The sequence below is a fragment of the Pseudonaja textilis genome, chromosome 1 (genome assembly GCF_049901715.1).
Source record: "Pseudonaja textilis isolate UNSWEBS1 chromosome 1, rPseTex1.2, whole genome shotgun sequence".
NCBI lineage: Eukaryota > Metazoa > Chordata > Lepidosauria > Squamata > Elapidae > Pseudonaja > Pseudonaja textilis.
This window is the reverse complement of record NC_141990.1, coordinates 80,776,661-80,799,281: the sequence shown is the minus strand read 5'-3', so window position 1 is coordinate 80,799,281 and position 22,621 is coordinate 80,776,661. Positions and strand designations below refer to the sequence as shown.

The window sequence follows — 22,621 nt, the reverse complement described above, 5'->3', positions numbered from 1 at the left end:
CAACAATTTGCCTTTGCTCCTTGCTCCGTGTTCCAGCCAACCACCAGAAGGCTCCGTTGTCTTAGCACGTACACAAAGAACAAAGAATCATAGTTCCCACATTTGTGTATACTGCCAAAGGTCATAGTGAGTGGGGTGGTGCACTCTCTCTCTCTCCCTCCCTCCCTCCCTCTGATAGAAAGATAGATAGATAGATAGATAGATAGATAGATAGATAGATAGATAGATAGATAGATAGATAGATAGATAGATAAATGGACAGACAAGAATTCTTCATGGTTCCATAGAATAAATTAATCAGACAGTTCCAATTTTCTTAAGATGAGACAAATTCAGCACTATGCAAATACAATCTATGCACCAGCCAGCAACTCCCTTTGTTGTCATTCCACATATAGCTCTGTCACTTTTAGCAATAACAATACCACTTAGATTTATATACCGCTTCACATTGCTTTATAGCCCTATCTACGACGTTTACAGAGTCAGCATATTGCCCTCAACAATCTAGGTCCTCATTTTACCGATCTCGGAAGGATGGAAGGCTGAGTCAACCTTGAATCCCATCAGGATTGAGCTCCAGATGGAGGGCAGAGTTAGCCTGCAGTACTGCATTTTAACCACTGTGCCACCAGGGCTCTTGTTCCAGGGCTATTTCTCCAAAACTTGCTCCAGAAGATTGGAAAAGTATTCAGAGCCATTTTTAAGTGGAAAAATAGCTTCCTCTGTAGGATTCATTCACTATACTTCCAGTTGCATCCCTCTAAAAAAAGTGAGAGTTTGATTTCAATAATGATGTTCTTAAGAAATGAGGGAAGTATTCAATAAGTGAATGAAAATCCAGATTGTTTCCAATCTTTGAGCAAAGAGTACTTCCAATTTCTAAGCAGGAGTGTGGAATGTTAAAATATTTGCTAGTTTTCTAAAACTAAAAGCAGAATTGTGTACACTTTCTTAGAAGAAAATAGAGTATTGTGATATTCTAAAAATACCAGATGCGAAGAAAATCTGGTATCATTTTGTTTGCTTTTAAAAATCAATGTAATTAATAATTAATGAAAACAATTATAATTTTATGATACTTCTTTTTTAAAGAGAGAATAATAGTTTTGAAAGAAAAGTACATATAAACTTTCCTTTTCCTTTTTAGTTTCCTGTCCAGCATTATACAGGAAACACATGTTGTAATGATAATAGTTCCCTCTTTTGCTATACAAATGGGACAGTTTTCATTCTAAATTACTTCAATGGGCAGAGCAACATTATCCATTTTATCCAGTTTTCCTTTAGAGATAATGCTTTCTTTTTACAAGTGGTAGATCTTGTTTCAAGCCTTCCAATTTATAACTTCAGCATTTTTATTCTATAAAAAGCAGAATAATGTATTACCTTAGCTAAATGTGTGTTGATCCACTTTGTGAAAGTCCGCTTTTGCACAGATTCTTGTTCATCTTAAAAAGGAAGAAAAAATGAAAAATGATAAACTTTCAGATACATTTCTTTATGTCATGAGCTGATATAGTCAATTTAGCTCTTTATGATGCATGTGCAGTAAGAATACAGGAAGGTGGCATGTGGCCCTCCGCAGTTTTGATGTCCGTACCACTACAGGTAATCCTTGACTAGTAACCAGTCACTTAACCACAGACTTAACTTATAACAGACTTTCCTAGAGCTACGTATGACCCATTTTTTAATTTATAAAGGTTGCACACGCTACTATAGAGGCTGCAATGAAAAGCGGCTGCCCCAACATTCTGTGCCTGTCACAGCGCTATGGCAGCCATTTTCTCAAACAGGTGACGTTAAAATATGTTAAAGCATTTACTGCAAATCTTTAAGGAAAATTGCAATTGAATTAACTACAGCTGCAGAACATTTTAGTAGTTATTAATTTATTTATTTTACCGTGCTTTTATTTAAGCTGAATAAACTATAGCTAGGAGATTTATAACACATACTAAACAAACAACTAAAATACTAAACAAAAATCAACTAAGCTGTAAAATAGTTCTATTATTATTTATAAAAATACAGTATCAGGTAACAGGTCATGAATAGAAGAATATTATTTCAGCAACCAACAACTTGACACTAAAAGTTATAACGCTTGAGATCTTAACATCCTGTGTCATTCATCAGAAAAGCACTTGCTGAGTTCCTCCATGTAAGAAATATTGTTCTCATTCCTAAGAAGTCCTATTTTGAGTTACTTAAATAACATTTCCTTGTGTGTGACAATCATCTTTTTATACACCATTTGATAGCTGCATTCCCCAGGGATGCTGGTAGTTCAACTTCACTTTGAAATCAGACAAAGCTCTTTACATCAATAGGGGGTGATGCCAAGCTGTTTTTCCTTGAAAAAATGGGATCTACCAGCTTATTCTCAGAATTCTGAGAAACACACTGTTTCCAAATTTTCTTCTGAGGAGAGACAAAATAAAATCTACTTTCTGAAGCAACTTGTCTAATGTTACTGTCATTTTGATATAATGCCTGGAAGTTTTCCAACACTTGGGCAATGTTATGCTATCCATCCTCAATTAACTGCTTGAAGGTCACAACCACAATAATGTGCATTTCAGGGGAGTATCCATGGTCTCTTTTACCACCAAAGTAGATAAAAGTAGATAATACCAGTACAGGGAGTGTGTGTTTTGGATTTTGAGTAACTAAAAGGGTAAAAATCAACCATGACCATTTTCATTCATTCACTTCTGCAATTGTTCTCAGTCCTATCTTAAGCTCCCCCATTTCTATCAAACTGTTACAACCAAAACAAAAACTGAAATCACTTGGTTATAATTTCAATAATTAACCCTATACCTTACCAAGATTTCCTATGAATCCTACCTCTGATAAACATATAACTGATTTAGAGTCACTGCCTTAATGTCCCAGTGCACTCCAAGAGTTTAAAAATCAAGTAATGAATTATATGAACAAACTGAACTAGCAGCATGCACAGAAAGAAAATCACGCTTATCCCATGCCCCTATTTATTCTTTTGTTTTTATGGTAGACAATTATTTAGATGTCGAATAGATACATTAAAATCTCCTTTCAGTCGAGTTAAGTGCCTTATGTCTGTAAGGACACTTCCACATAGTTTTCATGGCACCAATGCAAAAGTGATTTATTTATTTCTGGGATATTGTTAATGTGATATTTCCTAATGGTTTCCCATTAAATAGCTGCATTTCCCAGTCTAGCCCTGCTTAGCTTTCTGAGGTTCACAAAAACCAACTGCAATGTCCATAAGTAAAATTGCATGCTATTAAACCCGAAGAACCTCTATTACAGGTAGTGCTTGACTTACTACCTTAATTGAGCCCAACATTATCACAATCATTAAGTAGGTCATCATGTTATGACCCAATGTTATGACCTTTTCTGAAGCAGTTATTAAATGAATCCATTTTACCCAATGGGCACTTTTTGCCAGAAACTGGCAAAAACCATCAGAAATTGCAATCATGTGACCATAAGCAATTGCTAATGGCCAAAAAGGTGAGCTCATTTGCCAAGTGCCCAAAATGTGATCATGTGATATGTGCGGCCAAGGTAACTTCAAAATGGGTCAAAAGCAGCTTTGGGGGAGGGGGGTCTATTGTAACTTCTGAATGATTGTTAAGTAACCAGTCATACGTCAATTATCTGTATAAAACAGAGAGACTACTATTGTGTTTCTTTCTATTTCAGAGCATAATACAGGGAGAGGGGAAAACCACACACCCTAAACTACTTTTTTCCTGAACACACTGCATTTGTTTCATTGACTTTGGTACTTTGAAAACTGTCCTATAAACAGACGCTAAATCAGACAGAAGATTTTTACCAAGGAAACCAGAGAAATTCCTTTCTAGGTGTTGCCATGACAATAAGTGTCTCTATCATTGTTTTCATTCTTGGCTTTTCAGAAAAGGGAGCAAGTTTCACAGGTTTTTCTTTCCTGAATAATAACATTGCATCCATAACCTATTCAGTTGATAATGATCTCGATATAACTGGGCCCTAAAATATGCAGGTGAGAACTTAAAAATCTAGTTCTTGTCTTGAACTCATAAGCAGACCTTAATGCTAGAGAAGAAAACAACAAGCCAACGAAAGAGAATCTAGTAAATGACACTAATAAAAATGAAAAACAAGTACCAAAATAGCATGTTTATATATCATAATATTTCTAATAATTTAACAAATATCTTCTATTTGAGGATTGGAATGTCTAATATTAAAATAATCACAAATATTTAAATGCACTGTATATAATGTCACACAGAATCAAGGCTTATCCTGGAAAATAATGACTGAACCAATAACTTATGTTCTGAGAACCTTACACAATTATTTTCACAAGAAAAATAATGTCCTTAATTTTTTAAAACCAATTGTAGCCCAATACTTTGGCTTAATATATCAGAGTGGAATGGTTAAAAGGCATGAAGCTCAAGCTAAGCTTCAGCTGGTCCAGAATGCAGTAACACATGCAATATGAGGCACTCCATGGTATATCCATGTAACACTGCAGCCATGTGCCTATACTGACCTTGCGCCAGGTACAGTTCATGGTGCTGGTGGTCCTATATGGCATGAGGCCAGTAACTTACAGAAATACCTCTCCCATTCCAACAGATTCGGCAGAATGGGCATACTCTAGGCCCCCATTGGTGAAAAAGACACTTGGGGCAGTGGTGGTATTCTACCGGTTTGGCCCAATTCTGCCGAGGCAGTAGCAGCAATGAGCAGCGGAGACCGAACTGATTCTCTCTGACACTCTATGTTGGGCCCACCCGCCTGCCCAGGCTCCCATACTAACCTTTATGTCCTGCTTTTGAAGCACAGCTGCTTTGCACAGCCCAACAATTGCCACGCAGCAGCTGCTGAAGTGTCAAAGTCTGTGTGCATGTGCAAAGCGCGCCCACCAAGTCACGCCCACCGAACCGGTGGTAAAAAAATATTTGAAACACACCACTGACTTGGTGGGTCCTCAGAAGCATCTCTGTTGTGTGGAATAACCTCCCTCTCTCTGGCAGCTCCATCTCTGCTTGCCTTTTAGAAGATCACAAGGATCTGGATCTTGCTCTAGGCAAGAATTATGAACCAGGATATTAATGGACTTCTAGAGCTTGTGTATCAGTTATGGGACTTCAGCATATTTCTTTTCCTGTAAAGGATTGTGACTTTGGTCCTGGTTTTATCTTTGTTCATTGCCTGGGTGCTTTGCTCAAATGGCAGCCAAATAAATACTCTAAATACATAAAACTGTGCCAAGTTCATATTGATTTCTTACAACTGCCTGGATGAATCCCTGTAGCTTTTTTGGCGATATTTTGCCCTTGCCGTATTCCTATGGCTGAGGGAATAATGGCTCAAGGTCACCCAGCTGGCTTCTTGCCAAAGTGGGGGCCTAAAACTTATGGCTCCCAGTTCTCTCAGCTCAGTGCCTTTATCACTAGACCAACCTGGCTCTTAAATATAGTAATATTGATGGCATTTTTATTGAGCTGTACAGAATGTGGCTGTCCCAAGAACAGTTTACTATTCAATATAAAATTTTAGTGTGGTGAAGCACTATAAAGTTAACCTAAATCAGCACTGGCTACATACATAAATATGATACTCATGCTGCTTTTACTCAGTGATTACTCTGGATATCTTCCAGCTTTCTGCAAATGAAACCTACTATGTAATACCTTCACAACATAATAAAAGAAATTGAGAAACTGCAGCCAACAATCTGGGTGTGTATTTTGAATTCCAGGTGCTGCAATATGTAAACTCTATGCTTAAGTAAATTAATTCTAGAAAACAATTAATTTTTCCCCTTTTCTAACAATACAAATAGGATTCTACAACACAATGCTGCATTTACTGTGTTACATACATGTTAACTCTTAACCAGAAATGAGTTAAGCATCCCTAACCAGAAATAAAAATACTTAAAATGAACAATCCACCTTCCTATTATTGAGAACAAGTGAAATTAATGATTACTACCCATTGATGGAATCAAATAAAACAAGGGAGAGCATTTCTTTTGTATAGGAAGAATTTTACTCTGGGATTTTCAACATCAGAAGTTGAAGCTATGTGGAAGAAGTGGCACAATACCAAAAAAGGTATTATGTTCCACACTACATCCCTAATTTGAATGTTTGCTTTATTACACACACTCTTCTATCAAGATTTTCTTTATGCACATAGAAGAGAATATTTTTAACTGAGGTTGAACTGGGGAGTCCTTGGTACTTTGTGTGTGGTGGTTTATCTTGCAGATGTTTCATTATCAAACTAAATGACGTCATCAGTGATGGTAATGAAAAAACTGCAAGAAAACCAAGCTCAGATAACACTAAGGACCCATCACAAATAAGCATACATGGACATAATTGCAATGTTTATTGAAATAATTAACTGTCTGCATCAGTTCAAAATATTTCTTGAGTGGAAATGCATCTAGCCCATTATCTTTGCTATTATCAACTTCTGGTAAAAAGTATTTGCTCTATTTACAACTCAAGAATGTATTGAAATTATTTCCAATAGAAATTAATTTTTAATGAAACTGAATCAATGTTTACTTTATGTTTTAAAATGCTATTTTGACAGATTCACAAGTGTCCATTGCCTTGTCTAAACAATAATCTATTATTTTGAGACTATTATTACCAATTAATTTGAGCAGGTAATTCATTGCTTTTGAGAATGGAAGTTTGAACAATAACATGGAATATTCTGAAGGATGTTAGGTGAAAATATAACAGCATAGATTTTTTTTTCCAAGGTTCACTTTATTTTCTGGTACAGGTAGTTCTTGAGTTACAAAATTCATTTAGTAGCCATTCGAAGTTACAGCAGTACTTTAAAAAGTAACATGACCGTTTTTCACACAACCACTGCAGCATCCCCATGGTCACATGATCAAAATTCAGAAGCTTGGCAAATGACTCATATTTATGACCGTTGTAGAGTGCTGGGTCAGGTGATCATCTTTTGCAACCTTCTAACAAGCAAAGTTAATGAGGAAGCCAGGTTCACTTAACAACTATGTTACTAACTCAACAACTGCAGTGATTTACTTAGCAACTGTGGAAAGAAAAGTCATAAAATGGATCAATATTAACTTAACTGTCTCACTTAGCAACATAAATTTTGGGCTCAATTGTGGTCATAAGTCAAGGTCTACTTTACTGGGGTACAGATATTATACAGCATTAAAAACCACACTGACTTCAATAATCTGGAGTTCCAGGCTAAAGAAGTTATATATAAATGCATAAAAAGCCATTCTTCACCATAGCTCTGACAGAATGCTGATATATTTCATGTCACTTATATGAATGGATAAACAGCCTGTTTCTAAGTAACAACGATGATTCACAAAAGGTAGAATGATTTTATACCACTTCCTGTGTTGTTGGGAACAAAAACCACAACTCATAGTCAGGATATAGACCAGCAAGAGATAAAAAGATTTGTAGCACACGCGACTTTTTAATAATGGCAAGCATGCATGTCTACTTTAGGTTCCTTATGCTTCTTTTACTTACCCCTCAAACTGCAGAGGGCTAAATGGCTTTAACAATCAAAACATAAATCATATCATGTAACATAAATGAACACTTCCAAGAAACTGTATTCTCAGAAAAACTGAAGGTCCTATTGTAGAATTTTGAAAACCTTGGAACATTAGTGATCAAATAATTTTTAAAGAAACATTTTAATGCGATAGAATATTTAAAATAGTTAAAATAAACACAGCAGTTATGATATTTTATTTACTTTTTTATTTATATATTACATTACTATGCTGACCAGCTCACTGAGGTGACTCTGATGGGTATAGGTCATCCCTTCATCCTTTCTTCATTCTTATTTGCAATTAAAAAATAATAATTATCCAAACTATTAAGAAAATACTTCTTCTGTGCAGAGACAACAGCAAGCTATACATAACATAGCATCACAACCAGTGGTGGGCTGCTGCCGGTTCGGACCGGTTTTCATAAACCAGTAGTTCTGAATCATCAGTTGGCCCCGCCTACCAGTCCCTGCCCTAACCTGTCCTATATTTCCATCTTTCTGGCTCAGTTGATTTACGCAGCTGATTTCCATGCCTCAGCTGTTCTACTTACCAGGGCTGCCCTAGAAGGTAAGCAGTTGAACTTCAAATTGCTGTATTTTGAATGCTGTGCGCATGCAAAGTGTGCGCTCAGAGAACCGGTTGTTAAACCGGTTGCAGCCCACCACTGATCACAACTATGAAAAAGAGGATAGAATGAAACCAAATACTGTATCTTCCAAATACTGTATTTTGTAATATTTCATGTCATCATCTATGAATGCAGAAAGCTATGCTGTTTGAAAGCATCTATAATATGACAGACAATAGCTTCACATTTTAAAGTTTAAGTAGAATGAAAGTATGGCTTGTTAAATAAGCCACATATTACCTATAACACACCAGCCAAAGTGAATCATACCACATCACAGCTTAATACAATCTCCCAAATAACAGTTAAACATTATTCTTTTTATAGAAACACTGGAGGTTACTTCATCTTAAACCAGACCATTGGGACATCGAAATCAGACAGGTCTCTCGATAACAGCAACAGTTTTCAATATCAGATGACGTTCACATTTGCCAATATGGTATTCTCCAGATGTCTAGGCCATTCCTGTTAATTTCCAGCTGCCATCCTTTATTTATAAGGAATTTATAACCATGCTGGGATTTTTGAAGGTTAAAAATCAAACATATCTGGATGATACCAAAAATGGGAAATTAAAATTGGACTTAATTTTTAAGAAACAAGAAGGGCATTTTGACTGTTTGAAATGAAACAAGAAATTAATAGAAAGCAATGCTAAAGTTACAAATTTTCTAATTTCTGGTCACTCTTCAAAGATGACAGCAGCCTAAAAAGCACATTTCTCTATCTATATTATATGTAACAAAAGCGTGGATTACAATGGCTGCATTTTTTTTTAACAAATAAAGGTCACAACAGATATGTCAATCAAACTTTTGAAAGACATGCATGGTATTTATAAATATTTTATCATTCACGAATAGCACTAAACCCAGTCTCATGCTCAGTTACTAAATTCATCAGGGGAAAAAAAAAGTCATAAAAGATTCTTTCAGCATGAATAAAAGCAATGACAGGCCTGTCTTCATTATTTGATTTTGGCCAGTCAGTCTAGTGCATGTTTGGTCAACATGATTATTCCCATAGTGGTAAGAATTCTGATAAAAATTGTAATGGCTGTGCATGTGAACAATTCACATGATGGATGGATGGATGAGCTGAAAAATCTGCAGATATATCTAGGGAACAGTAGGAGCAGTTAGCAAGATTGACTTCTGGAACAGAGAGAACTGAGAATTATTGTTTAAATTAGCTAAGGTAGGATGTTAGGATGTATCCCTTGTAAAGAGGCTGCTGTTGCCTGCAATGCTAATATGATGCCAGATTTGCTGTGTGATATAGCTATTCACTGTTCCAGTGTCAGTTGTGTTCATTTGCATGTTTAATTTTACAAAGTCATAAACTATCCAGTATTTTCTCAAAAAAAAAAAAAAAGAACTTCACAGTGCTGTCTGGAATATCATATGTGAGACAGTTAGGATCCCAATTTTCCTAACAACTACCACATACCTTTTCACTTTGCAGTGCTAAAAGATTTTCTGAATACATTAGTTATTTGAAGACAAGCTGTTCTTTCAATATTTAGCTAATGTGGGAAAGTACTCTTTCTTATTGTTAGTGTTAGAAAAGCAAACAGTGTTTCATAAACAAACATGCCCAAACATGTCTTCCTGGACATAATACCATGGTAGACACATATTTTATGCTTCTATTGTATAGCTTTCAGTACTGCAGAGCTTTGTTAGTACTCCATGTGTAATTTCCTATCAGCACTGATTTATTTGCCGTACAGAATATGATGAATTTAATCTTTCACCATAGAACACTTCCTTGGATAATACAGTGCCATTTCACCAAATTTAAAGTATCTGACCCTCTGTGTCTAAAAGCAGATGGAACTGGGGGAAAGGAGAAGTAAAAGAAATGGCACCATAGAAATAGATGAAACATGGTACACTTGTAAATGGCTAGCCATTTGAGTAGTTCTATAAAATGTAACGTGAGATGTAACACAAATCAGTCAAGATATATTGAATTAGCCACCATAGAAATATATATTTAGTTCAACAAGTTTAATGTTCAAATAGATGTCTTTCTAGCAGGTAAGTATGCTTTTACTCCATGGAAGCTTTATTCCACAAGCAAACAGTGAGAAGGGATGAATATAGTACAAATTGGAATTCCAGTGAAAAGGATGGAAGAGATTAAAGTTTCTTAATCCACATGATGAAGCAATCTGGACTGAACCATTATGCATATAGTAGGCTTAAAAAAATAAACTGCTGATTGTACAAATGGCCTTCCAGTTAGGAGGTGGGGGCATGACAAACTGGATGGAGGAGTATCATACCCAGATCCTAAAATGATTTCCATCCCAAGTAAGAATCATATGAACATAAAATAATATTAGGCATATTTATTCATCAGAATGGAAAAAGTCACATGTAATTAAATTACTTCTTCTATAGCACAGGTGTCAAATTCAATCTCATTGAGGGCCGCATCAGGGTTGTGTTTGATCTCAGGGCCAAGGAGGGCATGACCAGCTCAATGTCACTCATGTCAGGGGCCCTTGTGGTGCTAAAGTAGGACTTCCCTCAGACCCTCCCTCACTTGCATTAAAATCACTTTCCTTTTCCTTTCCTTTTCCTTTCCTTTTCCTTTCCTTTTCCTTTCCTTTCCTTTTCCTTTTCCTTCCTTTCCTTCCCTTCCCTTTCATTTTCCTTCCTTTCCTTTCCTTTCCTTTTCCTTTCCTTTCCTTTTCCTTCCTTTCCTTCCCTTCCCTTTCATTTTCCTTCCTTTCCTTTCCTTTTCCTTTCCTTTTCCTTTCCTTTTCCTTTTCCTTCCTTCCCTTCCCTTTCATTTTCCTTCCCTTCCTTTCCTTTCCTTTCCTTTCCTTTCCTTTTCCTTTTCCCTTTCCTTTCCTTTCCTTCTTTTTCCTTCCCTCATCATTCTTACTTCTTCCTTACCCTCTTTCCTTATTTTTTCTTCCTTGCTCTCTCCCCACCATTCCTTCTTTTTATTTTCTTTTTACCTATCTCCTTTCCTGTCCCTTCTTAGATTCTCAAATGCAAAAGGGGAAACTTTTCTCCTTTTGTTTTGTTTTGCTAGCCTCTGCCAGCTTTGTTTTTGCTGGCAGAGGCACTGTGGGCTGGTCCTTTGCTGTTTCCAGGGTGGCCCCACGGCCAGATCTAAGCACCTTGAGTTTGACACCCCTGTTCGAGAGTTAAGTATACACTTTCTTAAAAGGAAACCCTGAGAGGGGAAAAAAAAGGATGCCTTTTAGGGAAGATAGGAAGTTAGATGATAGATAGATGATTGATAGACAGACAGACAGACAGATATCACTGACAAATTATTGTCTTTGGTACTGCAATGATTCTCTGAAACTGAAATTAAAAAAAGATTTCAGAATTTCCTCTTTGTTTCTAACAGTAGGTCAAAAACAGATTGTAATCTCAAAAATAAATCACTTCCTGCAGTTTAAACTATATGATTCAATTCGTAAAACATTAGGCTTAAATATGGATTAACTAAAGCTTCTCCCTTTGAGATTGTCCATGCTAATTACCTATAGCATTATTTCAATGGCTCTGTAAAGTTTTATATATATATATAAAATATAAAATATATACAATATATAAAATTGATATTAAGTTCTCCACCCTTCTAATCTCTTGATTGTTCATTTCCTTCTTTCTCTTTCTCCCTTGTTCTTGCACCTTTATTCATATCATGATTGCTGATGCTTAATGAATAAACATCAACCTATATTTGTTGCTAGCTGAACTGAGTGGTATATTTGCTCTCATCTAGAGAGAGGACTTACTGAGAGTGTTTTGGGTGCCAACTACAGTGGAAATTATCTTATAAATTTCAATTTTAAATGACTGAGATCAAATACTGATGAATCACTGAGAGCAAACTACAAAGGTAGACTGAATCACTAATCAGGTATTTGCAATCCACATACAGAGAACCCATAAGCCATGTTTTTAACCATGATTGCTAAAATAAATCATAGAAGCTTAATATACAGCTAACTATAAATCGGAAACAGGTTCACATATCATTGCTAATCTCAAAATAAATCAAGAACACTATAAGTTAGTGTTATATGTTATTCAAATTTGTTAGAAAATGTGTATAAATATGCATATGTACAGAAACTGGAAGCCTTACAAAACAATAATAGATGACTGCAGTGGAAAAAAACAAATCAGTATTTTATGGAAATGTTGTTCCCTATGTTTTATTTTTTTCTTGTCTTAGCAGCCTTCCTTTATTTCTCAAGTGTGTTAGAAATCCTGCCAGAAGATGTGGGTTATAGATTTAATTTTTCCACCATTATCTCTTTATTATGTTTTAAACCTTTTTCCCCTGAATAATTTACTTATCACTACTATATGTGAAGTGAGAGAGAAATTAGAATGCAGGTGCATTGTGGTCATGGCTACTATAGATAGAATGGGAAAAATTGGGAAATAGATAGAATGGGAAAAATCTGTTCCTCCTTCCTCAAAGCCTTTGTGAAAACTATTTATTGGTTAGCCCCCTCCTTCCCCCCCATCAAGGATTGAACAATAGATGAAGTCATAACTTCAGTAAATAAACTTTTTTCTTAATCACAATTCTACCATGGCCAAAGTTCAAACACTAAATTTACTACACTATGGTGTAACACATTTGTGAAGATCCTACAGTCTTCAAGTGAGGATTCAGATGTTCTCAGGTGGGAGTTGCTGGATAGTACATCAAGCCTCCTAATTCTCAGACCAGGTGGGAATATGTTGGACCCCTCAAAGTTTAGCAACCATCACAAAATAGCCAGAATTCTCAAAATGCTAAGGCAGGTGCCAATGGGAAGAGGGTTATAATCTCCAGGGAAGCAGTGCTAGTTTAAGCACTCAGAGTGGTCTTGTGCATGCATCCACACTAGGGCAAGAAGGAAATGGGATCAATGAACAAATCAGCTCAACTGGGACCAGCAGCAGTCCATTCTGTTTGAGTTGTCATATTTTTTTACAATTTTTGTAACCATGATGAAACACAAGTATTTAACTGTACTGTGAAATGTCACTAGAGAGAAAACTGCATGGATCTCGGGTGGGGGGGATTCCAAAGAATGGAGGGCACTCTGTAAGGATTAAATGAATTTAATTTCTATCATCTAAATAAAATATCCAAGAACACAAACTCCTACTAGAATAAGGCAGTAGAAAGAGTGACTGATCCGGTTCAGAAAAATAACACTGTAAGCGAAGACTATTTACCTAACTCTCTCATTTCTTCCTTCCTGCATTTTGCCTAAACCACTTTTCAATGTGACTTATGAGCAAAGAACAGAACTTGGCAAAAAAGAAAGCAACTCTGTAGGATCTGTATACTTTTCAGCCAGAATAAGATTTTCTGAACCACTCAGGCATGCCTCGGTGCACAGCCATATGGTTTGATAAGTTTGCCAACTAATATAAAATTAACTATTTAAACTAACCACCCCAGACAGTAAGCTAATAATACAAGAACTTTTGAAAGTTTGATAATTATTGAAATTATCTTCCCTTTTTAGAGAGAATAAGCTTTTTTATTAACCTATAAATAAAAACATATCAATACATTCTAAGAGATGGCATTTTGGTACTTATTTGGGAACCCATGTAAATCTGACCTCTTTCAGCTTGATTTTATGCAACATTTCTATCTGTTTGAGAAAGCATATTCGTATGCTATTAGAGGACATTTTCCATTTGCAGAGGAAAAGAAACGGAAGGTGTCCTTGGATTCTTTGGCCTGCCTTTATTTATGGGCAGATCAATACAAGTATCAACAGTAGAATTGATTATTTTAGGCTTACCAAGTGTGACTTTCCTTCTTAAAATAGTTCCTAAGTGAATAACTTCTAAGTATTGCAGAACAGATTATTTGAGACAGTGAAGTTCAATAAAGAGAGCCTACATATCAACTGGGATCAGAGATATCAACAATCAGAGAATGACTGTAATCAACATACTATCACAATGCAATGTGTGAAATCAGGGTACACATCGTTGTATGAAGTATATATGAAAATCCCGGGTTGTGTACAATGTATTTTTAATCAGGACATATTTTGACAGTAAAAATGAAAGGTTCTGGAATATTATAATAATGTGCGTTTATGTAACAGTATTCAAAACTCAAGTACAATAGTTTAAAACAATCAGCAGTGCTATTACTATTTACATATGCTATTGCTATTTGCTTGCAGTTACCAAGGTAATTATATTTTACGTTCTAATTTGTCTACTAGAACATTGTTGATGGGTGGAGATCTATGGAAACTACAAAAAAATGACTATGACTTCATCTTTTGTTTTTGGATTCCCTTCAACATGTGTCAACATTGTAAGACACACTTTATTTTAGCTGAATATATTTTTAAAACATAGGAACAAAATGAAGAAATGATACTATATTTTCTGCATTTTGCAATAAACATATTATTATAATTTTGCAACTAACAGAAAACAATGTAAAGTCAAGTTTAGGGCTGTGTCATCTCCTATATTTTAATAGATACATTGTAAATTTAATACACAGTATAAATTTCTTCAAATTTTTGGTAGCAAAAATGTAAATTAATTTAATAATAAAATATAATAAACAATTTTCTTAAAATTAAGCAGATATTTGGGTTTTTTTATCTGCACATAATTCAACGCAAGAATAACAATGATTTTCACTTTTGGCATTTACAAGATTCAGTATATTAGGATTAACTTGTAAAACCAAACCCTAACAATCCTATCAAGTGATCACTGAATATTAGTAAATCATTCTCTTTTTTTTCAACAGATTTATAAATTTAATACAAATGGAAATCTATTTGTACTTTTATATTATATTTTTCTACTGTATATAGAGCATTAAGATAACAAATGGTCTTGAAGATGGGAAAAATACAAAATTTCCTGGATTCTTTTAATACAGTGAGCTATAAACCTATGTGTATCTCATAGTCTACCACATGAAATTTCTTTTCTTGGCCAACTAAAAGCAGGTTTCCTTTTGGTTAAAAAATAGTTTTACATTTCATGAGATTAAAAAAGGCACACATTAAAAGGCACATCAAAATATGCTAAATTTTATAAGATTAGTTGTGAACTTGACACAGTAAGTTTATCACATAAAGATTATCCATCCCTATCTTATTAGCCACAAATTCATACACACACTTGGATATTGAAGGTAGACATCTATATATACTTAGCATGTTTTAAACTTGAGTCTATCTTTGCCTAATCAGGCTTTTTCCAAGCTGTGTTCTGCAGAGAATTTAATGGGCTTCAGTGAAAGACTAAGGACAGAAAGACAATGTACTTGAACAAAAGTAGGGACATCCACTGCATTATTTCCACAATGAAAAGGGTAGCATTTCTCAGCTAACATTCAAAAGTATTTGTGCTCATGATGAGTCATTATTTTGTGTGTATCTGAGAGGCAGAAAGCAGGAGATCCAGGAAACTGGGTTTTTTTTAACTAGCAGGTTTTGTGGTCTCAAAAAAATAAAAAAATCCTTTCCCAGAACTAATATGAAACACACCAAATACTGTTGTGCTTTGTAGTGATTATCATAATAGGCAGCAGTAAGAAGCCACCAGTCAAGGTGCCGTTGCTAATAAGGTTATGCTTTGATGGGTGAATTCTCATATTAAATAATTTGAAAAGAGGAACAAAATTCTCCCCAACAGAATCCATCCCAGCTTGATTGTTCAGGTCTTCCAATGTTTCATTTATTATCATTGTAATATTAAATATTTCTAATTTCATAATCAGTATTTTTCCACTGGAAGGAACATTTTCTTTTTATGTACACTGACAGCATATGCACCAAGGCAAATTCCTTGTGGGTCTAATCATACTTGGCCAATAAAGAATTCATTCATTCACATTGCAGTAAGCTAGCCAATCAAAATAACCTCAATATCAGCTTTAAATCTCACTATGTATCCAAAGGACAGATAAGCAGCAGATTGTTAAATATATTATATCTCACTCAGTCTGACCACTTTACATCACTGGCATAAAAATTGTTGTGCATGACTGTTGGTTTACCAAAAATCTCAGAAAAATGACTCAGCAGGAGAGACGTCTAAGTAATGGTGGTGAAAAACAAGGAATGAATCCATCCAACTGCAAGTATGAACCCATAAACATATTTATTTCTCCACCCTTATTGCATCCACAAATTCTCATCCAGGAATTTTGTTTAGGATAACTTGATCCACTCTCCAGAAAAGCAGCTGAGTTAAATTCTTCATCTGGCTGTTAGGACATGTTTGCCAGATTCTTCAAGGAAAAAAAAATATTCATATTCACTTGGAGTTAGAAGACTTGGAGTTAGAAGCTTCTTGGATTATGATCTCTTATGAAACTTTCAAAAACTACGATTTCTACTTATAGAACCCTACAAAATAGATTGTTCACCAGAATAATCCTAATTACCCAGGAGTTAGGCGATATGAAAAAATAAAAAAAATATTTAAAAAAATACTCTTGAGATGATCTTAGCATTGGCCCTAGAAGGATTGTTCTCCATCTGAAGGTGCAGATCTGCAACTCATGAGTCTGTGGGCTGTGATTCCTGCAGAATAGCAGGGGGGAGGCTTTATGTGAGAATGATGCATCCAACTACAATATTTCAACATCTGTACCCAGGACTACTTTTCAAAATAATTTTGAAACTACAGTTGGCACTGAAAGTGGCCTCCAAACAGGCAGCTGAGAACTATTGGTTATATAACACCTGGTCGCTGCACTGGCTGCCAGAGGGCTTTCAAGCCTCATACCTGGTGCTAATTTTGATTATAAAACTCTGTATAACTTTGTCCCAGAGTATGTTAGGGACGGTCCTTACAAGGTGGATATGTACCACCTCCTATGAGTATTTGCAGATAGGTCATACCTTATGGACTCCTTTACTCTGGTATGCTTTATCATAAAGCTGCACCTGGTACCTTTCCTTTTAACTTCCTGTAAGATTGGGGTGCTTGAGTGGGTATTTCAAAGAGAAGTTGCTTCTGGCTGAGTGGGTTGGTGATCATCTATATCAGGGCTCTCCAACCTTGGCAACTTTTAAGATTTGAGGACATCAACTCCACAAGTGGAATTCTGGGAGATGAAGTCCACAAGCCGTAAAGTTGCCAAGGTTGGAAACCCTGGATTTATATTAAATGTGCTATCTTTATTATCTTTATCTTATTGTTTTTTTTTCTTCCTGTGTAAGCTACCAGAGCCATGTTGAGCTGAAGAGAAGCTTTTGAGACAGTCTATTGTGGAATTACATCAAATTTACTGAACTGGAGGGGAATACCCTTTATGCATTCGATACAGAATATTTACTGAATTGTATACTGAAGATACAGAGAGTAAGGAAAAAGATCTAGGAAATTATTGGCCTCCTGCTTGAAAAAGCAGCAACAAAATAGTATCATATGTACAATCAAAGGTGTTCAGGTTAAAACATAAAATGATCAATCATTTTTTAATTTTTATACTTGACTTTATACTGAGTCAAAATATTACAATTTTTAAGGAAAAAAATAATCATTTCTAAATACAGTTTTTCTAGTGTCTGCATATGATGAAGCTGTTAAGGTGATATCTTTATCTCTCAGGGAAATAATAAATACTACTAAATCTATGAAAACAGAAAAAAAAATCTCCCAGCATATATAGAACTTTAGTTCATAGGGAAGGCATCAAATAAAAAATAAGGATATGCAACCTTGGGCCATTCACCATTCAGATTTGATTCAGGATGGGGAATAGATACTGGGGCTGGGATTACTTGACAAATTAAACATATTTATTACATGAGGGCTTAGATATTTAACTGAGTACTGTTGAGGTGTAGGAGCAATCTCGTCAATTTTGGTTGACCAGAAGGGTTAAAAAATGGGCGGGCAGAGATGGGCAGCATTTATGGAGTTCTAATTTCTGGAGAAGGCAAAAGAGAAGAAGCCCACATTGCATATCAAGTGTAATTGGTATGGAAAGGCTGGGTTTAGGGACTGATCCAGATTGGGACACCTGTTGTGACCCAGCAAGACAGCACAGAATTAAGCTCTCAACTCTGGCTAACATGTTCTAATTCAGCCACCTCCATGGCCATTACCTTGCAGCAGGTATTGACCAGCAGCAGGTAGCCCTTAGGCCTGCTCAGAAAGATAGAATGTCTGGTTCCTGCCCTTGGGGGTTATCTGTACCAAGCATGACCTGGAGAAGTGAAGCATGTGCTTCTCAGAACAGCCTAGCGTATGCCAATCCATATCAGAAGCTGGTTGGCTTGCCCAAGAGTAAAATTTTTGCACCAATTGGTTTTCTTACAAATTCTTACAGCTTCAGTTCTTACTTCCTTAGCAAGCAGATTGGGAGTGATAGGAGCTGACATCTTATGAAGGGAATTAAGAGCTGACCTCGGGGAAAATGCAAGAGAGACATTAAGGACGAGAGATTACATTGTCTGGAGACTGAAGGAAGCATGAGGAAGAAATTCAAAATCACTTGCCCTGGCTTGGTTCAGGATAAGATGGGACAGAAATAAATTTAGGCAGGCTTTCAAGATTTTATTAAAATACTCTGCAACAATAAAGTAGCATTTCTGCAATCCCCGAAGTGTCTATTTCACTATTTTGAACTTTTATTGGCCCTGCTTCAAGGGCAGAGTTCAATACAAATTGCATCCAAGAGATTTTATCCTTCAGATGCTTAACATATATTTTTAGAACATATTCTTATAACAAAATCAATTTGATTTTTTCCACTGCTGTAAGGTTTTACTGAGAATATTTAAACTTTCATTATCTTTTGAAAACTGCAGAAAATATTGTAGAATGCCTTTTTCAATTCCAGTAACTATACTGAATTTTCAGGCTTGGTAAAATTACTTGCATTCCAGCATGAATTTAATATTGCTTGTTTCCAACTTTATTTATTTCTCATATACTATTAAATGTTTAAGAAAGGAAGACTATTTTGGGTATTTTATAATATTTTCCAAATCACTAAGCCTGTGTATATGTGTATATGTGTATATGTGTATATGTATGTGTGTACGTGTATGGCATTCGGCTTTGTTCGGGTATTTTCCCATGTCATTGTAGTTGTGCTTTTAAAGTTGTAGCAACATTTCAGCAGAATCTCATCTGCCATCATCAGGCTTCTGTATAGTGTTCATCTGTGAGTCAGGCTTTTATAGTGGTTTCAGATTTAAATTTGGGGCAGCCTATTGCTGTGCCAGAATGGTTTTTTCTTCACCCTGATTGGTTGGGAGTCTTGGTCTGTGTTTATTGGTCTTGGAGTTTGCTGTGTTCTGCTTGATTGGTGTTTCTAATATCTTCTGTCTGTTTTTTGGCTCTTTTTGTATCTTGATTGGCTGGCAACATTGTGTTTCCTGTATTGGAGGCTTTTAGTGCAGCTTGCTTTGGGTAAACAGACAGCTATCATTTATTAGGAAGCTAGGTTTCATCTGGGTGCCTGGTTGGGGTATGTTTGAGCCGGAGGTATCGGGGGGGGGGGTCTGTTTGTGCCCAGGTATTTGCTTCAGTGGCACCAAAACCCCAGCCACTACAGAAAACCCCAGCTACAGAATTATCAGAGAAGCCATAGAGATTTAAAAAAGACCTGAAAGCATGAATAGAAGAGATGACTCCACCAGACTGTCAATTATCTGGAAGCCTGCACTCACAAACAAAAGAAATCTCCACACCACAAGCCAAGCAAACACCTGGGCACAAGCAGACCCCCCCAATACCTCCAGCTCAAACAGACCCCAACGTTGCTACAACTTTAAAAGCACAACTATAATGACGTGGGAAAATACCCGAACAAAGCTGAATACCATATATATATATATATATCTTCTTAAGTTTTCGCGGGTACTTACATGTATGGCATTCGGCTTTGCTCGGGTATTTTCCCACGTCTTAGTAGTTGTGCTTTTAAAGTTGTAGCGATGTTTCAGCAGAATCTTATCTGCCATCATCAGGCTTCTGTATAGTTCTGTATAGTTCTGCTGAAATGTCGCTACAACTTTAAAAGCACAACTACTATGACGTGGGAAAATACCCAAGCAAAGCTGAATGCCATACACACACACACACACACACACACACACACACACACACAAATACCATCTCTGACTGGAGATTTTACAGTATCCTTCCCCTCCTATGCCCACCAAGCCATGCCCACACAACCAGGAGTAAAAAAATTTGAATCCCACCTCTGATACATACATACATGCATACATACATGCATACATACACACACACACACACACACACACACACACACACACAGACATATAGGACTGTCAAACAATAATGAATCAATGTCTCTCGGATCACATATAATCCTCTTAGCCACCAAAACAGCTTTATGTTCTAGCAATCAAGATGAAGTGAAGTGTACATTGAGGATAATACATAGTTAATGGGCAAATAGGTGGCAATATAAATCAAATAAATAAATAAATAAAATAATAGCAATAGTTCAGAATGTGGAGGATTGTACCTAATTTAATTTTGCTTAGTTATAAAATATTTAAAACTAATAAGGTATTTTAAAACCAGCCCATTTACACCCAACTATGCAAAGCAGCTGACTAAAGTGTCTTGCAAATTTCACACTCAAACTATTTAATAATATTGCAACAGCTGCTTTAGTCATTTGTTTCTCACACTTCTTTAATTTTTACTTTTATTTACAACAAAATCTAGATAGTTTTATGATTTCTCATAAGCTATGATATTTAATGTAAACATGTCTAGGAATCAAGAAAATAAAGGTCTGGCAATTTAAAAGGAATAAATCTTGGGAGAGTATCTTTCTCGCTATTTCATAGGTAAAATGTTAAGGTCATGTCCTGCTACTAATTACTCTCATGTCTAATTACTACATTCTAGTTCTAGATTCCCCAAAGTTGACTTCAAAAAGGGAACAAGGAATTACCATATTTAAACAACTTTAATGATATACTTTGTTCTTCAATATAGATTCCCATGCTAGATTTATACATCATGCAAAAATCATGATTTTTAAAGAGTGCATAGTGATTTGTTTTTACAATTTACAAATAATAATGATTTATGCATCATCCTAAGCCAACCCATCATCCAATAAATTACTAGAATATTATATGAACTTGAACATTGTTATTTGTGTTTCATCAATTTGCTACTTGGCACTGACAGTACTCTGCAATTCTTCTGTCTAGCCTGTCATGTTCTTAGGTACACTGAGTCAATCTACTTTTTGACTTCGTTCTTTCTGACATACTCATATTCAGTTGCTAGCTATGTTTAGCTTTTTCCATAAAGAGAAAATATCTTATTTGGTTTTGTCTTATCAGTATGATGCCTGACTAGTTATATTTTCTTGACCGCTGCCTATACATTCTTACATTAAAGCTTACTGTTGAATAGACATCTATAGGAATATACCATATGACATGTAAAAATAGAATTCTGAAACCTAAATTCTATTCTATAATTCCATAGCTTCAGGTTTAATGTCACTACGCATCTTGCATGAATAATGACAGTAAAATCAGCTAAATCAATTAAAGCAATGAATTAAAAACTATGATTAATGTAAGAAATAAACTTATGCAACTTTGGGTAAAAAGATAAAACAATTTTATGAATTAAAATCTATGTGCCTATTGAGGCTTTCAATTTTAAGTATAACTTATTCATTCATTGAATGAGGTTTGTTATTAGCAAGACTATTACTTGCTATATCTTTCACTTTTTTGTAAATATCTGACAATTAAGTATGCCAAAGACTTAAGTATACCTACAGAAAAACAATACTTCCAGAAAGTGAATATATGAATCACTACTCTGTACAGCACTAGACTATAAAGTAACAGAAGCATTACAATATATTCAATATATACCGCCCTGGTGGTACAGTGGTTAGCATGCAGTATTGCAGGCAAAATCTGTCCACAGTCAGGAGCTTGATCCTGATGGAGGCTCAAGGTTGATTTAGCCTTCCATCTGTCATGTCCCTGTCAGAATCTGATTCAGAGGGGGACACTGAGCAGCTGACAGGGAGTGGGAGTGTCGCTCCGTTGGCTGTGGAAGAAACTGGGGAAAGGCAAAGTCTGACTGGGCAGAGCAGGGGAGAGGTAGAGCAAGGGAGAGGGAATTCAGAGGAAGACCCTGGCCCTCTTCATCCTAGGGCATGCAGGAAGGAATGGAAAAGGGAGCAACGTGAGTTGTATGGCTTACAGGGGAGGAAAGGGCCTTGATTCCCTTTCATTAGCTGTAGCTGGGAACACAGTGTTTAAAAAAGGAAGCTGCGCACAGCAACTTGTTGGGAGAAAATCATGAATTATCTGGAATCGTCAAGGCTTATCTGTGTTCCTGGCGCCTTCCCAACTGTGTGAGTTTTGCTGTGCTTTCAAGTCTGCA

The 22,621-nt window shown here is 35.9% G+C and overlaps 1 protein-coding gene across 1 annotated transcript in view; it reads right to left on the bottom strand.

Annotated features, from left to right (window-relative positions):
* The window catches only part of LOC148127697 (nesprin-1-like), a 63,113-nt gene that overhangs the window by 24,371 nt on the left and 16,121 nt on the right, over positions 1–22,621 (bottom strand). The window contains exon 3 of the mRNA XM_087913478.1: positions 1,390–1,451. Coding sequence (XP_087769604.1) covers positions 1,390–1,451 — 62 coding nt within the window. The remainder of the gene's footprint in view (positions 1–1,389; positions 1,452–22,621) is intronic.